Source organism: Tiliqua scincoides, chromosome 5, assembly GCF_035046505.1.
Source record: "Tiliqua scincoides isolate rTilSci1 chromosome 5, rTilSci1.hap2, whole genome shotgun sequence".
NCBI lineage: Eukaryota > Metazoa > Chordata > Lepidosauria > Squamata > Scincidae > Tiliqua > Tiliqua scincoides.
Genome location: NC_089825.1, coordinates 3,934,852 through 3,955,261, shown reverse-complemented (window position 1 = coordinate 3,955,261; position 20,410 = coordinate 3,934,852). Strand labels below are relative to the sequence as shown.

General features: G+C 51.1%; 1 protein-coding gene across 3 annotated transcripts; it reads right to left on the bottom strand.

The window, feature by feature from the left end:
• Nucleotides 1–285: 285 nt before the first annotated feature.
• On the bottom strand, nt 286–19,649 carry LOC136650923 (zinc finger protein 398-like). Of its 3 annotated transcripts, none has more exons than XM_066626875.1 (8): nt 19,584–19,649; nt 18,644–19,045; nt 16,905–17,031; nt 15,433–15,546; nt 14,305–14,424; nt 13,588–13,701; nt 13,264–13,362; nt 286–3,634 (listed from the first exon to the last, which is right to left on the bottom strand). In XM_066626875.1, exons 2-8 carry the CDS (start codon nt 19,040–19,042, stop codon nt 1,992–1,994), a joined length of 2,616 nt encoding a protein of 871 aa, XP_066482972.1. In that variant the 5' UTR covers nt 19,043–19,045; nt 19,584–19,649; the 3' UTR covers nt 286–1,991. The 3 variants fall into 3 exon arrangements, with proteins under 3 accessions (XP_066482972.1, XP_066482974.1, XP_066482973.1); XM_066626877.1 differs by having other exon boundaries at nt 286–3,631; XM_066626876.1 differs by having other exon boundaries at nt 19,512–19,587.
• Between the last annotated feature and the right edge of the window lie 761 nt (nt 19,650–20,410).

The following is a 20,410-nucleotide window of genomic DNA, read 5'->3' as shown; positions in this document are numbered from 1 at the left end:
CTCCCAAGCTCTCTTGCCTGAGCTTTGCTCAAACCACATGGTCCTAAGGGCTGAGGAGGACCTCTTCATTCAGGGAGCGTTCCCTCCCCCCATGTGTCCCTTGTTCACAAAACCAGAAGACAGTCACTTTTGAGAGCACACACAGGAGTCTATCTGTTCTCTTATCAAGAGATATTTTCACTGAAATTAAACCACAAGAATTCAAGCCTTAAAAGGAGTTGTAACAGAAAAGCAGATGAAGAGAAAAACAATACAAAACCCATATAGAAGGAAGCAAATGTAGGATAACTATTTAAGACCACTTTATCAGGGAAAATAGTACAAATAAGTTAACTACACCCATCAATGTGAATATTTTTTCCAACCAGCTGTCCAGAGTGTGTGAGGAAGCTCACTGTGACGGAAATGCAGAGAGCCACAGCCAGCATCACACCCATGGCGGTGCTGAAAGCAAGGCACAACTCGAGAAGCCAACTTGGACACCTTGTCAAGTACGTGAGAGCAGGATTTGGTACTGGAAGACCCACAACAAAATGACCTTCCATCCGTCTCTACTTGGAAGTGGAGGGGAAGTCTCCGCTTAATTACAGTATTAAACACAGTAAAAACAGTATTAAGTATTAAACTTAATGTTATTAATACTTAATAACAGTATTAAATACTGTTAATAAGTCCTGCCCCTTAGTCAGGCAGGCACCTTGTCAGCAGCCCAGGCAGAGGTCATTTCTTCCAGAATCGAGTGTGACTCCGCCCTGCCCCAGGCTTGGAGCAAAGGAGGAACAGATTCAAGAAGAGTAGTGGCTCCTCCTCCACCATGTCCACCTGAGTGCTGCCAGGGTACCTCTTTGGCCTTCAAGCCTCCACGTGTCTGAGGAGGAAGGAGGAAACACACTCCTGAAGGCGTGTGAAGGCGGCAGCAGCATTGCAGACATTCACTGCCCACCTCATTCATGTTTCAACCACTCTCCCATCACCATCTTGGTTGCACTGAGCAAGCTGGCACAGTCAGAGACAGCCTGCATTACAGTGCATGGCGATGAGACTCCTGGCCTCCACACAGCTGGGTGCCACGTTCCCAGCCCATTCACCCAGGGCTCACTGAAGCTTCTCTGGATTTAGAGCCTGTGGCTCTTCTCTGGAATCCTCCTTTGCCTTCCTGGGAGAAGATGCCTGAAACATGAGCCACTGAAAAAGGAAATGCTGTCCAAACCACTGTCGTGGCAAGGTCCAATGCGCAGCATTTGAGAGGCAAGGCCAACTGTGCAGGCACAAAGAAAAGCCACCCTGTATCGGGCATGATGCCAAACTGCACAGAGGTGATTTGAGGAGCAGTTGCTGGCGACACCTGCTATCAAGCCACACCTTCCACTTCTCTTGAAATGATCCACGATTGGCCAGTACGACCGTTCAGATGGGCACTGCTGCTTTGGAAACTATGAGAAAGTCACTCCTTCCTATTTGGAATGCGAACGTTTCTCCCTCACTGCATTACGCAGGTGTGTGCTTTCATTTCAAGAGCCACCCTGTGCAGCAGTGGCACAGTATGGCATGGACCTATATTCCAGGGGGCAGCACTGGACACACAAGCTGTTGGCCCCAGTCCTGCCACAGGCCAGGGCACATGACTGCATGGGAGAGGGACTGGCAGACTGATGCACTTTTCAGTGCTACAGGAGCACTGTGGGAGACGCTTTGTCACAGCTTCGCTCAAGTCGCATCTGTCACAGTTTGAAGTCCACAGCTGATGGACAGGTCTAATGGGGCAGGTCTTCCCCTGGCCCTGGATGCAGCTGGATGTAGACAGAAGAGTCATTCTTTGGCCTCTCCTGCATGGCTTTCAATGCCACACAAGTGCCATGGGATGAACCCATGAAAAATGCTCCTCCAACAGTCAAACTGCGCCAAAACAGACACTGTGCTGGCACACCTAGCTCCTTCCAGAGCTGCTGATGGGCAGGGATTCCCCCCCCCCCCCGCTCAGTACAGGCCTCTCAGCCCAGAGGGCTGTTTTCATCACTGGCCAGAGGGGGCTTGTCCGCTTCCTTCGGAGGAGGGCGTGCTGCTGGGCGCTGCACCTCCTCTGCGTGCTTCCTTTTGTGCTCCTCCAGCAGCCCCAGGTACGAGTAGCTCCGCGAGCACTGGTCGCAGTGGAAGGGGCGCTCCATCGTGTGGCAGAGCAGGTGCTCCTTCAGCAGCCCGGGGTGGGCAAAACGCCGTGTGCACTGCTTGCAGCAGTAGGCGGGCTTCTCGGTGATGTGTTCTCGCAGGTGCTCGGTCAGGAGCCCGGGGCGCGAGAAGCTCTTCAGGCACTGGCTGCACTTGAAGGGCCGGAGGGTGAAGTGCGAGCTGACGTGCCTGGCCAGCTCCATGGGCTCGTCGAACACCCTGCTGCAGAGGTAGCAGTGGAAGGGCTTCTGCGTGAAGTGGCCCAGCAGGTGGCTGGTCAGGGCCTCCCGGTACACGTAGCTGCGGCTGCAGTAGGGGCACTGGAAGGGGCGGTCCCAGCTGTGGGCCTGCAGGTGCTCCAGCAGCGTTTCTTTCTGTGGGAAGCGAGTGCTGCAGAGCTGGCACTGGAAGGGCAACTCCAGGGCCTGCTGCTGAGACTTGCTAGCCTCCTCCTGCCGGGACAAGCCGCTGGGGCCTGGATCAGGCTTGGAGGGGGGCTTGGCTGGGGGCACTTGGCCACACCTGTGGCTGGAGAGTGCTACTTGGCTAAGGAACTTGGCACCACACTGTGTGCAGGGAAATGGCCAAAGCTCTGGGTTCTTCCGAACAAGGTCGGTGACCACCTTCCTGGGAGACCTGCTCTTGGCCTGCAGGCAGAGATTAATCTCTTCAGGGAGGAGCCCCTCCTGACAGCTGGACGCCACCTTGACCTGGGCATCCGGAAACAACCTCTGGACTGCAGCGGTGTGCAGTGTCTGATGTTTGGCAAAAGCCCCTTGACTGGCAAAACTGCTCTTGCACCAGCTGCAGGTAAACGGCCAGCCTAGCGTGTGGGTCCTCTGGTGATCTGCCAGCTCAGAGAAGGAGAGGAAGCTCCGTGGGCAGCTGGCACACTTGTAGGCCTTCCCCACCACAGCATGAGCCCTCAGGTGCCGAGCAAACTCCTGGCTGGTCTCCGCCCCAGCTCCGCAGTCATCACAACAGTGCTTCCAGGCTCGCTGGTGGGTCTTCTGGTGTGCCAACTGCATAGCCCACTGGCTGAAGGTGGCTCCACAGGTGACACAGGCGAAGGGCTGCATGTCTACTGGAGGCACAGAAAAAGAGAGCTGCTGGCGCTGCTGGCAGTCGGGGCAGGTGGTCGAGCCCTGGCCTTCGGGTGTGAGTGGCTCCTCGCTACCAAAGCTCTGGTGGCACTCAATGCACTGATAGAAGTGTGTTGCAGCACAAGTCTTTTCACGGCTGAGCACAGCCCGCTTCTGGTGGGCGCTATTCCACCTGTCCGATGGCGAGTGTGGCCGTTTTAGCAAGCCTTCCAGCTTGATGGGCTGTGCCCCAGTGCTAAGCTGAGAATTCTGAGCAAGATCTGTCCCAGAGCTATGAGAGGCGGTTCTTCTTGAGGAACTCCTGAGCAATGGAGGCTTCACATCCTCAACATCTTCCTCTAGCTGGACTGTGATTTCGTGTTCTGCTGGAATCAAAAGCAAGGAGAAAATGAGAGGGAGGCAGGGACCAGGCAGCACACAGGCAGGTTGTTCCATGAGCTCCTCGCTCTGTTTCACAACTGAGACGCACAGTGACAGCCACCCAAGTATGAGTGAGCAGCACATGTGGTCAATGGGGAGGCAAGTCCTGTGGAGCTCCTGAAGTGGAGGACTGGTGGTAGAAAGGCCTCGAGGGTCCCTACCCCACCCAAAAACAGTTACCCTATTCCAAGCCATGAATCAGAGTAGGTGATGAGCCTTTCCCCGGTGGAGAAACTCAACAAGATAAAGGACTTGGCAGGAAACTCTCACAAAGGACTTGTTCTCTGAGAGCCAAACGATGTTTCAGCGCAAGGCTCTCCCATCACCCCAATTAATGCCAAAGACAGTGTGACTAAAACCCCCCTGCCGTATACCTTCCTTCTCCACCCCCCAAGCCTCACAGCTCCCATTTCAATCTCCCTGGATCATCACTGAAGGGAAGCAACCAGCTTCGTACTGCTACACACAAGAGGGAGAGTCCTGCTCACTCCTAGTCCCTCCCCCGCTACACAACAGCCTCTTCCCTGGCTAGCCTCCCACCTGACTGTCTGTGAGGCTACAAGGAAGACTCTTGATGCATCTTACACCTGCACAGAATAGACAACCCATCCCATAATACGCCACAGAACAGGTCAGATGGAGCTGGCACAAGCCAGGAAACCAGTACTAAAGAACACAGCCAGGGACTGCTGGGGCAAGATGATTACAACAGCTCCAGGGTAGAGTCACTGCTGAATCTGCCCCCATCCCAGAAAACAACCACCTCTTCCAACTAGACGCACTATACATTTTCCTTACATGCACACAGGATGCATCACTTCTTGAGCAATAAGGTTCTTAAATGCCTTAAATAAGGTGCAATAAGGTTCTCAAATGCCTTTTATAAAATATGTTATGCAAGTTCTTGCGTGCCTAAAATCAATGGGGCCACCTCTGAGACACACTCAGACAGGTTCCGAAGTTACTTTTCCCCACAGGCTTTTCAGGGCAAGGTGTGCAGTCATGTGAGGCAAAAGATGGCACATTCTGGGCACAGTGACCTCCGTCACCTTGCAGCAATCAAATCTCAGAAGCCCCCAGAAGAGAGCTGTTGACAGTCCTCATACCTCTCCCCCCCCACTTCACTCTGAACTGGTAACAGCAAGAGAAAAGCAGACCCACTCCTAGTGAAGCAAGATGAACAGCAGGATGCTGTGCAGTGCTCAGGCGCCCTGGACCGACAGTCTGGGCCATCAGGTTTCCCCTCAGTGTCACAAGGGAAGCAGAATCCCTGCAGAGCTCCTCTGGCACTGGGAGGCATTGTGGGGAAAGGAGGCTGTGGAGGGAGGGTAACCCCAACAGTACACCTCTGGAAACAGCAGCATCACCTGCAAAATATGGTCCTCGCAACTTCCTTGGAAAGGCTGAAAGCCCTGACTCAACAGCCACACCCAAGAGCACTTTTCCTGCCTTACACAAAACATCTTGGCAATGAATAACTGAGCAAAGCCATTTTTCAAACAAAAACTTTAATAAGATTTCTGCAGAGAAAAACCAGCAGGTGTGAAGCTAAGCTGCATTTCCCAGAATGTCAGTTCTCAGCAATCAGTAGCTTTTCATTACAACACAAAACATCTGCACTGATGTTCACTATCAATCAGAGCTCTAGCTTTTTTTTGACAGCACACCAACATTAAGCACAGCACAGAGACAGACCAGACGGCAAAATGAAACATTTACTCGCTGCAGCAGGGCGAACTCTGGTTGCGCTTGGAGGAACTCCCCCCCCCCCAATAACTGCACCGCAAACAATCTCTGGGGGAGTTTGTAAAGCACAAGGAACAACGGATTTCACCTCAGCCTTCCTACAAAATATTTAAGGAGGCTTCTGATTAAATAAATAAATAAAGCATAGTACAAGCAACATAGAAGAAGCTACAACACGTGTTAAAAAGTAGCAATTTGGTTGTTGGTTAGAGAGGAGCAGTCATGCCTGAACAACTCAGCTTGCAAGCCTTCCAGGAATCAGAACTGTCCTCAGAGCCCCCTAAAAGCCAGCTGGGGGAGGGACAAGGCACACTTCCCATGGAAGGCTGTTCTCAAACTCTAGGGCACACACCTGCCACCCTTCCAATGGCAGGGAGACTCACCCAGTGAAGGGCCGCCAAAGTGTGATGAGGTTCACAGCCAGGGGTGTGTCCTTGCATGTCAAAAGGAGCACCTTGAATTGGGCCTGGAAAGCAAACTGGTAAGCAGTGAAACCAGAAAAGGCCTGTTATTGGAGGTGCAGAGAGGGTTGCAGAGGGGATCACCTCCAAAGAGTCACAGCGATCCCCAGGTAAGTTTAAAAAAATACCCTTTCCTTCCCGGCAGCAGCAAAATTGTGGCAATTGCATTGCTGCCCCATCTCCACCCCTGTAAACACTGATTCTCAAACTCTCCCTGAAGGAATGCCCTAGCAAGTCTTGGAAGCTCTCTACCTCATGACTTCTGCAGATATTTAACAACATAGGGGACATGGACTCTTGTAGGGTTCCCAATGACAAGAACCCATGTGCCAAAGGCCATGGGGCGGGGCTGACCTCTCACAGTAGCACTTCCTGGACCCTATGGCCAGCAAGGGCCAGAGTCACCACAGAACAACATCTCTCAGCCCTATCCCAGCGAGTTCAGTTCTAATGCCAGGTGAAAACCCAAACTGGAACTGATCCAAGTAATCAGGTTCAGCATGGAGCTGGTTGGCACCATCCCCAGCAGCTCCAAGTTTCTCAGGTGGCACAAGCTGATGAGCATCCCCAAAGGCAGCCGCTGGAAGGACTCTGAAAACCAGCAGATGTTCCTGCAGCAGAAGAGAGGCCAGTGATTCAATCCCCTTGTAAACCATCCCAGCAGCCCTCCAAGAGCTTTTCTACCCATTGCCCTGCTGGCCAGATTGTAACAGACTTTTCACTCCACACTGGACAGCAGTATGCAGGTGCAATGGCTGTTTTGGGCATTGTGCAGACACCTGAGGCCCCCAAATGTTGCTTGAGGAGGATCCAAATGGCCTCAACACCCATACCCTCTGCAGGGAGTCCCAAATCACAGTGTGGTCCACTACTCTTAAAGTCTGAGCAGCTCCAGAATGGCAATCCTCTTCAAAGCTCTCAGCTGTTGACTTTCCAGGTGTGATCCTCATCTCAGCTGTTTCTGTGAAGCCAGACTTTCTAACTTCTTTGATGATGCCAGACCACCTGGGCCACCCACAAGGCAGCTTCTGCAATATTTTTACACCATCACAACATGATGAAGTCTTCACTGTCTGAAACAGCTGCAGGGGACGTCTCTGCACAAGGATCTTCCCTCCATACGGAACTCTTCTCTTCAATGTCTCAGTGGGAACACTCAGCAAAAGCCTGACCTGGGCTGCTCCTTGGCTTCTCACTGAGAATGTGGGCTCAACCCTGCACCAAGCAAGGCAGAATACATGAAATGGTGGCTGCTGTGAAGCTGCAACTCTTACAGGCCATTTCATGGTTGCTGAATTCGCAGCAGGCCACACTGAATGTTTTTGCCAAGTGATCTTGGTAGATGGTTCTGTGTTTGAGTCCCACTTCTGAATTGGGTCACATGTAAATGACATCAAATGGGCAGCGCACATCCACAGCGCTGTGCAGAGTCGGTCTTGCTGTAAAGCCCTTTTTGGGCCCGCTCTGTTTTTTCTGGCACAGCTCACAAAGCTTCAAGTAAGTCATTACAGCTTCAGCGGTAACATTTTTATACTTACGACTCAGCTCCTTCAGCATCCTGGTCCGACCTCCGTGGCCAATTGCAACATGTGCAGTGTGAAGAATGTCAAACAAGTCTTCGTACTGAACAAAATACACAACTTCAGTGTGCCCAGGAGACACAGGTACAACTAGCTTTTCTTCTGCACCAATGGTGAGGACATTGAACCGTCTCAGTCGCCGATAGTGCTTGCCTTTCTTGCTCCGAAGCCTCTTTGCCTCTTTGACTTCTTCAATCAAAGTTCTGTATCTGTCACGGTTAATGTAACTGTTGTTGTCTTCCCGCTTGGTGGACAGGATCTCCTCCATCATGTCATAGAAACGCCCTCGGTGTTGCTCGCGCAGTGCGTGCTCCATGTCACCAGCAGCATCAACCCAAGGCAGAAAAGGGGCTGTACCTGAGCAAAGAGGAAGCTCTTACTCTGAGGCCCCAAACCATGCGCTCTCTGCCAAATCAGGGACAAGAAACGTCCTGAGTATGTTGGGACTGCTCCAGGAGACCACCACCACCCCCCGCACAGCTCAACCACCTCAGCCCAAGGCCCGAAGCTTTGCACGCACAGGTTCACTCTTTTGAAAAGACATGGCATGGAAACTGGGCATGGACACTGACAAGCCAGAAACATGGGATCTGTGAGCAGGGACCAAAGTTTCCCCACGGCCTCTAATCACAGATGTGTCCCAGAAAACCATGAAGCAAAATCCCAGAGGTATATGAGCACATGGTCTTTTCAACAGTGAACACAAAAGATGACCCACAAGATTTCTTCCAACTCTGTTTCTACAAACTCATTATAGTGGAAGGAGCACAGAGTCTGTGAGAGAAATCAATCTCTAACCGTAATCAAGCACCCACATACACAATCAGATCTGTCTCTTAGGAACAATGGAAAAGGACTGGGGAAGTGCTGTGCTTGCAGACTCTGCCTTTCAATAACCTTTGTAGCGTTCAAGATCATGGCCCATTTTGGGTTGTTTTCTGCAAGCAAAATAATGGTCTGCTGGAGGTACCGGCTCTTCACACAGCAAGTTGGCTCAGGTGCGCCAACCGCTTGAAACAGCAATCCTAAATAGATTCCCCTGCATCCCATGGCCCATTCCCACTGCAGATCCTTAGCAAACTTCCAACTTTCTTACTATTAACTGCTCCCCTCACAGTCCTTTTTTCATCTCGACTTACACAAGCCACTCCCAGACTTCAATCCAGGTCACTCTCAAATGAGCCAGTGGGGGGGAGCCAAATGCTCTTCCCTCATTCACACACACTTTCCTAATATAGTTTCTTGCATTGTATTACTTTGCCTTCTTCCCAACCTACTGTAACTGCAGCATAATTATCTAGTTGAGGGGAGAGCAGGGGAGAAAGAAAATCAAAAGTAAATAGCCCTCTTCCAACTCACTACCCTCCTGGAGTATGGTACATATATTTTGCAGGATAAGACTTAATACAATGTTTCTGAAAAAATTACATATTTTACTCTTATGAACTTCGCCTACCTTGATAAATGTTGAACATTTGTAAATTGGGGAAGGTACTAAGATGTACAAATATGTTTGGAACTTCCAAATTGGCCTCTGAAATGTGAAGTTTACAAGAATGCCTGATTGTCAGAAAGAGCTGCAGAACATGAAGGGTCAGATGATACCAAAGGCTGAACAAGCCCAATTCCAGCACCACCAGGGGAAATAACCCACAGCCCAGCACTTCACTCACACAGCCAGAGGACAGAAGGGGACAACCAAGACACAGTGCTTGGAGAGGATCCCGGGAACGGCAAAAGCCAAGATCCTCCACAGAAAGAACAGAGGAATGCTGAAGGGCTAAGAACTGAGCCATCTTGGATCCTCCTCCAAGCACGTTTTCAAAGGAAGGGTAGACAAGAGGACCACTAAGAGATACACATGTCTGCCTTCCAGTTCAGCTCAACACAAACATATGGGCCTATTTTAACGTTCCAAGCTAAGCTGCCTGTTGGTGCTCAGAAGCCACTTTCCCCACACATCAGGTCTCTACTCAGCAAACACGTTTGCAGTGCACGTCCTGAACAACCTGCACAGCAGAGTTGCAGATCTCTCACCCAAAATGAGAAACGTGGGAGGGGGGCAACAAAACAATGGTTGGATTTCTCCAAACTGACCCTGAAAACTGGTAAGGACCCAACTTCTGCCAGGGCCAATATTTGGTTAGTGAAAGAATACAAATGCTTTCAGATCAGAACTCATGCACAGGCAGGATACAAAGACTGCTCCTGTAGACCTGAGATGCTCCTAGGTGCCTTGCAAGCACAAGTATTTTTAAAGCCCAATTCTATTCTCCAGAGACACCACAGTACCTCCACATATGCCAGTAACACAGCCCTGCTGGGGAGAAGCCCACCCATTGGTGGGTGCACCATGGGCACTGGAAAAACACTGCACCAATGTTGCTCGGGTGCCAGTGCAACTCCACCAACACAGAGGCCAAAACAGGGAGATTAGAGCACAATGAGGGAGGGACGACACACACCACATCCCAACCATTCTTTGGACAACAGACACACCCCGACACCAGAAAAATGTTATGCCTACAAAAGAGCTGGCATAGGTAGGAGCAGCCCCAAAAGAAAAAAAATAAAGCAGAAAATTGCATTTCCCACCACCTCCCCTACAGTGGAGCAGAATACAGACCAGTTGCCAATCACAGAACTAATGCTCCTGCTAGGGAGACTACAGGTCCAGTGAGAAGGTGCCTGGTCTGTGGCTGTCCCTCAATGGTCTCTCCAAGGAACCACAGTAATGGAGCCCTGGCAAAAGGGCACTTGATGCACAAAGGGAGAACTTGGCACAAACAGCCTCTTGTTCCTCACAATATGTATGGCAAGATATGAGTTCTGAGCAGATAAGAGTTAACAACATATCGTTTGTATCCTGCCCCAGGAAGACCCCACACAGACACCGACCTGGAACCTCTATCTCGCCATCCCAACAGGGGAAGCAAGCCCAATGCACCCTACACAGGTGAGCGATGGGGGGGGGGGGAATTCGGTCCTGCAGTGTATCAATGCTGCATCTCCTTCTGATGTCTCTACTCCCTGCCTGACTCTTCAGGATCATCACAGGCATCACTGCTAGCAACTGAGGCTGCAATCCTAACCTCAATTTCCTGGGAGTAAGTCTCATTGAACACAACAGAACTTACTTCTGAGTAGACCTGCTTAGGATTGTGCCCACAGTTGCCTGCCAATCCTTCCTTCTGCAACACCTAAGAACAGTGAATTTTATTGGGGGTACAGGTTTCTTTTGGGTCCCTTCCCAAAGGGGGAGGGGATGAAACAGGGCAAGGGAGGGTGGTGACAGCTAGAAAAGTCTTTGGAGCCCAGCTCTACTGGGCTTCCCAATGCAGAGCCCAGGTCTACCTGCCTGTGCAGCACTGGCAGCTGGGGACCATAACATGGAAAATCAAACACACTCCTAAGTTTCTCTAAAATCTTATAACATACGTAGAAAATCATTGCAGGAAATTAGCATCATCATAGTTAGGTTTAGAGTAGAATGGAAAGAGTCCTGTATGTACCAAAACATACTTCTGAGGCAGCTGTAGTCACACAGCGGAGTTACTGAGGAAATTTCTGGGACCCCTTCTTTGGATGCTGGGCCCCCTTTTGATCCTGGGCCCGGGTACAAACTACCCCCTTTACCCTCCAATCAAGGGGCCCTAACTAAGAGTAGGCAGCGTCTGCTTCTTTTTAGCAAATGCCAGGAACTTCGACCATTGCTTCTGCTGGCCAAATACTCATCTGAACCCCTTTTGTTTTTCAGGGCTGCACCACAAGGAGCTGAGCACTAGTCCTCTGCAGTGTTTCACTGCAGGCCCTCCCCAGAGAGAGCGAAGGTAATGATCTGAGCCACATGCTGTCACCCCCTCCAGGGCACTACTGCACATACATTCTGGTGGCACGACTCTCCCTTATAAACATGGAATATGCCTCTCAAGCCAGAGTGCGACTGATGCTGTTGTCTATGCCGTTACTCTCCGTGTTTCATCTGGCTCCCCACAGGCAGCTGTCCCACAGGCAAACACACCATGCAGATCCCAGGAAAGCCTACGCCTGTCTGGAGTAAACAGTGTGAGCCCAGCTGCAGCTCGGTTAGGTTGCTCACCCACTTGTTCTAGTCAGGCCCCTGAAGCTTTGCAAACTCCACGAGAAACAGTGAACCAGCTGGTGCAGCCAGACTTCACTTTCACCTGTCACTTGGCTGCTTCTTGGATCACTGGCAATAGCACAACAGCCCTGCTGGGAGGGGATGATGGAAACCCCCATGCGCATTTCTCTTTCAGTTGCTGCTCAGTCACTGATACAGAGAGGGGCCACTCTCCTCTAAATCTGCAGCTTCCTCACTTTATGAGATCTTGGGCTCGGCGGGTGGCAGGACACCCCACTGATCCTCAGTGTTCATGAGCCCTAGTGCTTCTGCTGCTGTGGTATATGATGGACAGTGGCAAAGGGGGCAGCATACCGATGGCCACCATGGCAGCTGCCAGAAATGCAGCAAAGGGCATAGGGTGGGGCTAAGCAGGCTGCTGCAGTAGGCGCCCTGTATCACATGTCAGCCCTATAACATAACTGGTCCATGCAATGCTCCCTCTGGCAGATACATGAGCCTTAGCATCCCAGCCATGTGTGCCTGATTGCAGTGAGGTGCGAAAAGCCAGATGTGGTCCTCTTTGCTGTTTTCCTGCTGTGGCTGAGTGGTTGGTGAGCAGCTTTGTGGAGTGGTTAGCGTGGGTTCTAGACTGACTTTCCTCTCTTCTTAGGCACTTGCCATGGATGTGTCTGGTCAGTCAGACTTGCTGGTCAAGGTAAGTCCCTTGGCTGGGCTCAAACCCATAAGAACAGCCCCGCTGGATCAGGCCATAGGCCCATTTAGTCCAGCTTCCTGCATCTCACAGTGGCCCCACCAAATGCCCCAGGGAACACACCAGACAACAAGAGACCTGCTTCCTGGTGCCCTCCCTTGTATCTGGCATTCTGACATAGCCCATTTCTAAAATCAGGAGGTTGCACATACACATCATGGCTTGTAACCCATAATAGATTTTTCCTCCAGAAACTTGTCCAATCCCCTTTTAAAGGCGTCCAGGCCAGATGCCGTCACCACATCCTGTGGCAAGGAGTTCCACAGACCAACCACACGCTGAGTAAAGAAATATTTTCTTTTGTCTGTCCTAACTCTCCCAACACTCAATTTGAGTGGATGTCCCCTGGTTCTGGTGTTATGTGAGAGTGTAAAGAGCATCTTTCTATCCACTCTGTCCATCCCCTGCATAATTTTGTATGTCTCAATCATGTCCCCCCTCAGGCGTCTCTTTTCTAGGCTGAAGAGGCCCAAACACCGTAGCTTTTCCTCATAAGGAAGGTGCCTCAGCCCCGTAATCATCTTAGTCGCTCTCTTTTGCACCTTTTCCATTTCCACTATGTCATTTTTGAGATGCGGCGACCAGAACTGGACGCTATACTCCAGGTGTGGCCTTACCATCGATTTGTACAACAGCGTCATAATATTAGCCGTTTTGTTCTCCATACCTTTTCTAATGATCCACCATGCCCATCTCCCAATCTGCGTCTTTGGGCAGTGAGTCCTTGCATTTACCATGGAATTCAGGATTCCCATTGTGGATTACAGAGTGTCGGGGCAGTAGTGATGAAGTGGAAGGCCAGAATCCACAAACTGGGCCAGAAGATGTGCCAGCACAGCATACTTTGGAGGAACCAATCCCACCCAGAGGGGCATCCGAGGGTCCAAGACCCACAAGATTAAGAAGGAGGCAGCTTCATTCGGCTACGTACCAGTACTGGGGCCTTCACCAAGAAGCAGTGCCTCTTGCAGACATGGGCCCTCCTGCAGTTCAGCCAATGATCCCTCATCCACGGTGACAGTTCGATATTCTGTCCAGAAAAAGGAAAGTTACCCTGGGATTTCCCCAACCCTCCTCCAAACTGCATAACATTTGAAGCAGAAAGAACTTGAAGAGACACTCTGGAAAGCAACTTGGAAAAGGACCAACCACTGAACTCCAAAGAAGCACCCACTGCCCACCCCTGGGAGAGAACTGCTTGAGAAACACAGTTCTGCCAGGAAAAGACTCACGGGAGGGTGAAAACAGGTCTTACCCAGGCCAGCACAGTGGCAGAGATCCCCTTCATGGCCATCCCCTGGATCAACGTGCACCTCCTCCACCTCCTCCTTAACCCACAAGGAAGTCTCCATTGCATCAGCAGGAGAATCTGCAGAGAAGAGAGGACACAGAGCATTGCTCTTCTCCAATATGGGAAATGTCTCACACAGGGCCTGGGGGGCAAGAGGAGCAGCAAGATGCAGCAAGGAAGGGAGGGCCAGAAATAGGAGCACTTAGCAGGTGGGATGCTACGATGAAGGAGGGCACAAGTCCCAGATGTGGCACAGGAAACTGCAGCAGGCTAAGAAGTACAGGAGAAAGAAAAGGATGCACGGAGGTGAAGGAAGAAAGGCCAAGGCCACAGAAGGCAAAAGCCAAGAGGCATGTCGCTATCCAACTTAAAATTCACAAGGTAGACAGCCTGAGAGCGCAGCAAAAGATGTTTGTGGGGAGAGAAGAGGGAGAGAAAACACAGAAGTCAGACCTCACCTTGCAGAGCTGCCCCCCTGCTTCTTCAGCAGCCAAAAATGGACCAACTAAGAGGCAGCCACAAAGAGCATCAGACTCCAAAATGTAATCCAACAGGTTCCCCATGCTGAGTGGGCAGCCTCCTCACAGGCCTGCCCTTCAGCAGCCTCCCACAGAGCAGGGTGGCCCATTTTGGAAGAGGGGACCCCCAAGTCTGGAACACACTTATGAGCCAAGCACTTACCTGTGTGAGAGCCAGAGCTGACCTCTCTCGTCTCCTCAGAGCGCCCAAGATCCCCACATGGTGGATCCTCTGCCTCTTGTTTAAGCCACAGAGAAACATCCACTGGAGTCACAGGGGAGTCTGTGCAGAAGAGAGAAAGGACTGATGAGAACAAGTGGTCAGCACACAGCACCAGGCACTTCTCACAGTCTGCTGGTCATAGCCCCAGGCTTCATAATGAGCTGAAGACATCACAGCCTCCTTCTTAATGGAGGTCCTCGGACAGAGAGGCCTTTCCTTCCAAGCCTGAAGATGCAACCCATCTCAAACTACATCAGTGCTGAAAATGCCCAGGTCTGCAGGCTACTCCAGGCCATTGAACTGGGAAACACGCTGGCTTTCCACTCGGAGTGCAAGAACTCTCTTCCTTCTCACAGAAGAGAGTGCAATTTTAAAAAAAATCACCCAGAATCACAGAGAACAGATGACAAGATTCTACAAACGCTCTAGTAAAAGAGGTCTCCAACTACAGCAACAGGACCCAAAGACTCCATCTTTCAAAATTACCATCTGTGGAGGAACAACACCTGTTCTGTCAAACACAAGAGCTGTTTACAAGAGTAGGGAGTTCAGACAATGATAGCACTGAATAAGGCAACATGCGGATCACTTTCTGCTCCTGAAACCCCACAATTAAATCAGCACTGGAGACAGGGTCACACCCACGCCCAACAATACATTTTGGATAATCCAATCAGAAAGTGAGTCACACGTGGTCTTTTACTACCTAATTCTATCCAATTGTCCACTGCAGCAATGCAGCCCTGAGGGTGGGAACAAATGTTTCCTTGCTTTGAGGTGGCATCCATGACTGTTCTTCCACAGTAGCATACAACTGTGCCAGTGGGCCATGCACTGCATGCTGGAAAGTTGGATAGGATCGGGCCCTTAGACATTCCCAAATCTACCTGCAAGTTTCACATCAATAATACCCAAGTTTGTCAACACGGTCACTTGAAAGGTGCATGGAAACTGAGAATTCTTCTTCAGTGCTTCTGGCTCTTTTAGGCTGCGAGCAACATCCCTGTCACGGAGACAAGAAAACAATTAAAGGAGGAAAGGCCTCAAGCCCAGTATTTCATAATGCACCTGTGCCACGGTCAGGGTCACTGATGCTCCTTTCCAGGCCTCCAGGGTTCCTCTCATACAACTCCTCCCCTTGTTCTAACCGGGTCAGGATCTCAGGCTTGGCAATGGCATAATCTGCTCAATGGATGAGAAAGCACATTGTTACATGTTGCTCATTAACATTAGAAGCAGAGAATTATCAAAAGTGCAAATAAACCTGCTTTGACTCTTAAATAAACAGAGTTGACAGGTCATGTGATGAAAGGAAGGCAAATGTGGGCAAGGAGACCCAAACTGCCTCATGCTGGATGGCCCTGCATGATTATCAGTATCTGTGGTAACTAGAGGCCTACAAGCGGCTTGGACAAAAACCACTTTTAAAAAATGACTAATTTATTTTCTTTTTCATGCACATACCCCAAACTCAAGAAATAAGCTGTAAGGTAAAAGGCTGCTGGTGACTGTTTCATGACTGCCCTGATCCAAGTGCCCCTGGAAGAGCCCTGTCCAAACCTCTCATCCAGAGCCCATCCAGAGCACTGCTGACTGACAGGTGGCAACTCTCCAAGGCCTCCCAGGCAGGCAGAAGCCTTGCACTGCCTGAGACCTTTCTGTCGTAGGGTTGCAAGGTACACTTCGAGCCTCCAATGAACCAAGCACACTGGCTACCACTAGACAGCCCCCCCTTGAGAGAGCATGGCTACGTTTCCAGAGACAACACCCATGCACAGCCAAGAACTAACCTGACTGCTCCCCATGAGACTTTCCTATGGACTCTGACACTGAATTTGGCTCCTTGAGAGACTCCACTTCCTCTGTCCTCTCCATGCCAAAAAAAAAGCACATGGAAACAACAGACATGCACAATCAGCAGCAACTGCTAAAAAATAACTGGTAAAAGGTCCTGTTCTCCTGGCTGAGCAGGGAATAATGCTCCAGTCTCAGAGGACTGTGGCTCCTGTCTCCCAAAACCACACTTGCTCTCAAGGGCTAGAAATACAGTTGAGCCAAGGAGAATTTTCAGTCAGTCCATTACAGATCACCCAAGATCACAGAATGTTGGAGGGTCCTTGGAGGTCAGCTCCAACCCCCACCAGGACAGGCAATTGCTGCAGCATCCTTGATAGGTGACCATTCAGGGAAGCCTACAATTGTTCCAGTGCTGGACAACTCTTACAGTTAGGAAAATCATCTCCACAACTAGCCTTCACTTCAGCTTAAACCCTTGGTTCTATCTAGTCCTGCCCTAAGGAGACACAGGAATTAAGACGTCCCCTTCTTCAACAGTCCTTCAGGTATACTTGAAGGCAGTTATCTTTTAGTTTTGTCTTCTCCAGACTAAACATACCAAGCTCTTTTATCTGTTCCTCAGAAGACTTGGTTTCCAAACCCCTCACCATCTTAGTTAGCCTCCTCTGAACCAATTCAATTTATCCTCTTCAATTTATCAGTGTCCTAACTCCACGGATGTGAAGAAATAAAGATACCCTCACCCATTGAGACCAGTGTCTCATAGTTGCTTTTCATGACCGTCTTGTACAACTCCTTCTGGAACCCGTCCAGGTCTCCCCATTCCTGCTCATTGAAATGAACTGAGATGTCATCAAAGGTTATTGGCACCTGGAACAACAAGAGTGACAAGCTCAGCACTCTCTTGCCTCCCAGCCCCCTGTGCCCTACTGGAAAGGGGAAAAAAAAAAAACTACTTCCAGGCAGTCCCAGAGGGGAAAGTGACAAAAACAATCTGTTTTAGATGTGAAGCCCTTCCAAGTCCAAGCCCTTCATGGTTTGAGTCCAGGTTATCTGAAAGACTGCCTTCTCCCATACATTCCAGCCCACTCTCTTAAGACTTCTGAGGGTGCTCTCCTTCAAATACCACCTTTATCCCAAGTTAGAGGAATGGGGGCAAGCCTTCTCTGTAGCAGCACCACAACTACGAAATTTCCTACCAGGGAAATGAGAAACGGTCCCCTCCTTCATGATCTTTTGGTGAGGGCTCAAAACATTTTTGTTCCATCTTGTGTTTGTGTGATGTGTCATTTATCAGTCCCATGTACCTCTGCAGCAGTCCTTTGGTTATAAAAAGTTGTCCTCCTCAATGTGGTTGTGTTCCCTTATTATGACTTTATTTATTGTTTTTATATATTGTACGCAGTTGTACCTTGGCATCTGCAGGGGTTCTGTACCCATAACCCCTGCAGATGCCAAAAGCTGCAGGTCAGGCACCCTGTAATCCAAACCTGTTGTGTCTGGAGAGCCTTCTAAGGGATGCATGCTGCCTCACCGGCCCTTGGAAGACCAAAAATTGCAACTTCCAGTTTCCAGTCGGAAACCAGACGTTGCTATTTTTGGACTTCCGGAGGTACTAGGAGGTCTTCTGAGGGTTGGGGAGGAGTGTATGGCCCTCAGAAGACCCTCCAGATGCAACCAGAGCACAGGTCACATTCAGAGGAACAAGGTCTAGCTGAACCCATGGTCAGCTAGATGAAACCACGGGTACCAAATCTATGGATAATCAGTCTGGACCTGTATTTTAATCTAAATTGTAAGCCACCTTGGGCATTTACTCCTGCATAGGAAAGGTGGAACAAAAATATTTTTAATAAACACCTCAGAATACACCTTTTGTTCACCTCCTAGATAAAAGAGCTCTATTACCAAAGGGACTCAGTATCATGCAATTTCATTAGAAACATGGAAACCACCAGGGAAAGTGGAATAATTTCCAAGGTAATCATTTGGGAATCCAGAAAAAGACCTGGGGGACACCCAAATGTACACTCCTGTTGGTTGCTGTAGTGCACACCTGTACTCTTGGGAAAGGCTCTCTTGCGAACATGAGGAAACAATCATGCTCACTGGAGAAGGAACAAGGACGTTCAGGGCTGCACTGTGAACCACAGGCCTCTGCTGTCACAGCACAAAAGACAGCATGCCCAGTGGTCTCCTACAACCCACCACTTTCACCGCATTTCTCTTCTTAAGGGCTGCAAAGAAATGCATTGAAAGACCAACTGGGGGGAGAGGAGAACAGAAGACACCTGGACAGGCTTCCAATTGCTCCAGAGAAGGTGGTTCTTTTTTCACAGCTCTTAGTCATTCCTGGCAGGTACAGTCCCAACAACTGTGCCTATAACTACATTATCTTGCATAATTTGAACAACAAGCAGCTTAGAAGATGAAGAATCTTGGCATGCATGTTTTGGATTTATGGCAGGATGGTCCATCTCACCTTGGGCGTTTCTCCCTTAGCACCTGGGGGGAACCTCAGGATCCAGAAGTTCCGGTTCTTTAGCAGGTTCTCCACATTCTCCAGCCTCCTCTGCAGCTGCCCGTACTCCTGGATCAACGTTCCCAACATGGTCCATTTACTCTCCTGCTGGTCCCCCACTTCCACTGTGGTTTTCTGACAGCTCGCCAGCTTCTTCTCTGCGGCCCCCATCCTCCCCTCCAGGCGCAGCAAGCGTGTGCTGTGGTCGTCCACCGTCTTGTCCATCGCCTGGATCGCGGCCACCGCCGCCCACATGGACGACTCCGACGTCTGGACGTGCGTCTCCCGCGTTGCAGTCTGCTGGGGGTTCGCAAGGGGCTGGAAAGGCAAGGGAGGTCTGGGCTCCTTGTCGCACTCCATAGCCTGTGAAGCAAAGACAGAAAGCTCAAGTCAGGTGGCATCAACTTGCATTTCAGCAGGGACGTGTGGTGGGTGGGGAGATAGGTGAGGCAGAGCCTCCCCACTAGGGTCCTCTGAAAAGCGCTGCCGCCCTGTGAGGCACTCAAGCACACTCAACCCACGGCAACGTGGCCCCCCCCCAGCAACATGGTGGCGGCGCTTTTTGGAGGACCCCAGCAGGGAGGCTCTGCCTCACCTGCCTCCCCTAGAAGGACTCCTGTGGGGAGGCTCTGCCTCACCTGCCCCCCACCCACCGCCCCCAGGCCCTGTGGCAGCAGGGGGCTGCCCCACCTCTGACCACCCCCCAGGACTGAGGCGACCCCCCCCCCCAACGGCCACGCGCGAGGCCTGTCCAGGCCCTGCCTGTGAAGGCTGCCAGGGAGCCCGCCAGCTTCTGCGGAGACCCCCCAGGGGCAGGAGAGCGCCTCACCCGACCCCCGCCGGGACCTTCCACAGCTGGGGCTGCGAGGGCGGGGCACAAGTCGCCGCTGCCACCCCTCACCCGGTCAGGGGATCCTGCAGAAGGAGATGCGGCTCAGCGAGGAGCGGCCAACTACGCGTGCGCGTGGGCGGCGAGGGTAGAGTCATCCCTCGGCCCACAGAGACGAAACGCCCCAGAGCGGCCCGAATCCCCTCAGGAGAGCGACTTCCGGTTTCCAGAAGCGGCGGCGGAAGTGGTGTCGTCCCGCCCAGGGAGAGACAAGTCGCTTGGAGGCCCCCTGGCGGCGGAATTGCGCCACAGCAAGGGGTGTCAAACGCGTTGGTAATCATGGCCCTGGCCGAAGGCCGGAAGTGACGTCATTAAGCAGGAAATTGGCATCACGAAGCAGAAAAGTGACGTCATTGGCTAAAGTGATGTCATTGGGCAGGTGACGGCCAGAAAGCTGCGAAGGACGAAAGAAAACGTGGGCATCTTGCTCATTGCAGGCTATGAGGGAGCCCAGTCAGCACGAGGGGGGAACCTGCTTATGGAAGCCACATCCTGCGCTAGATTATGGCCTGTCCCGGGGCACATCCTGACAACACGCTGTGTTTCCACTCGCTGGATGAAGGCCCTGCAGCTGCCACGGGCAGGACAGCCCTTTCTCTTGAGCAGGCAGGCAGAGAAAGCCCAGCAGGCCAAGGCTGAGATCCTGTACACTTTCCCAGGAGGAAGCCCAGTGGGCACAATGGAACTTACTTCTGAGTAGACATGCACTGCACCAGACTCAAATCTTCCAGCTTAATTATGGTTAATCTGGCTAAGAATTAAGGCCAGAGGAGCATCTCAGGACAGCCCTTCCCTGCTGCAATCCCTCAAACCCAGCAGGTGGAGGCTGTGGCATTGTA

Excerpts from the sequence above, each read along its gene's own strand:
- LOC136650923 (XM_066626875.1), bottom strand. The coding sequence starts at position 19,042 with ATGGAGTGCGACAAGGAGCCCAGACCTCCCTTGCCTTTCCAGCCCCTT. Across the intron at positions 13,702-14,304 it reads CAGCTCTGGCTCTCACACAG|ATTCTCCTGCTGATGCAATG; the intron begins GTAAGTGCTTGG and ends TCTTCTCTGCAG. Across the intron at positions 3,635-13,263 it reads TGGTGAAGGCCCCAGTACTG|CAGAACACGAAATCACAGTC; the intron begins GTACGTAGCCGA and ends TTTTGATTCCAG.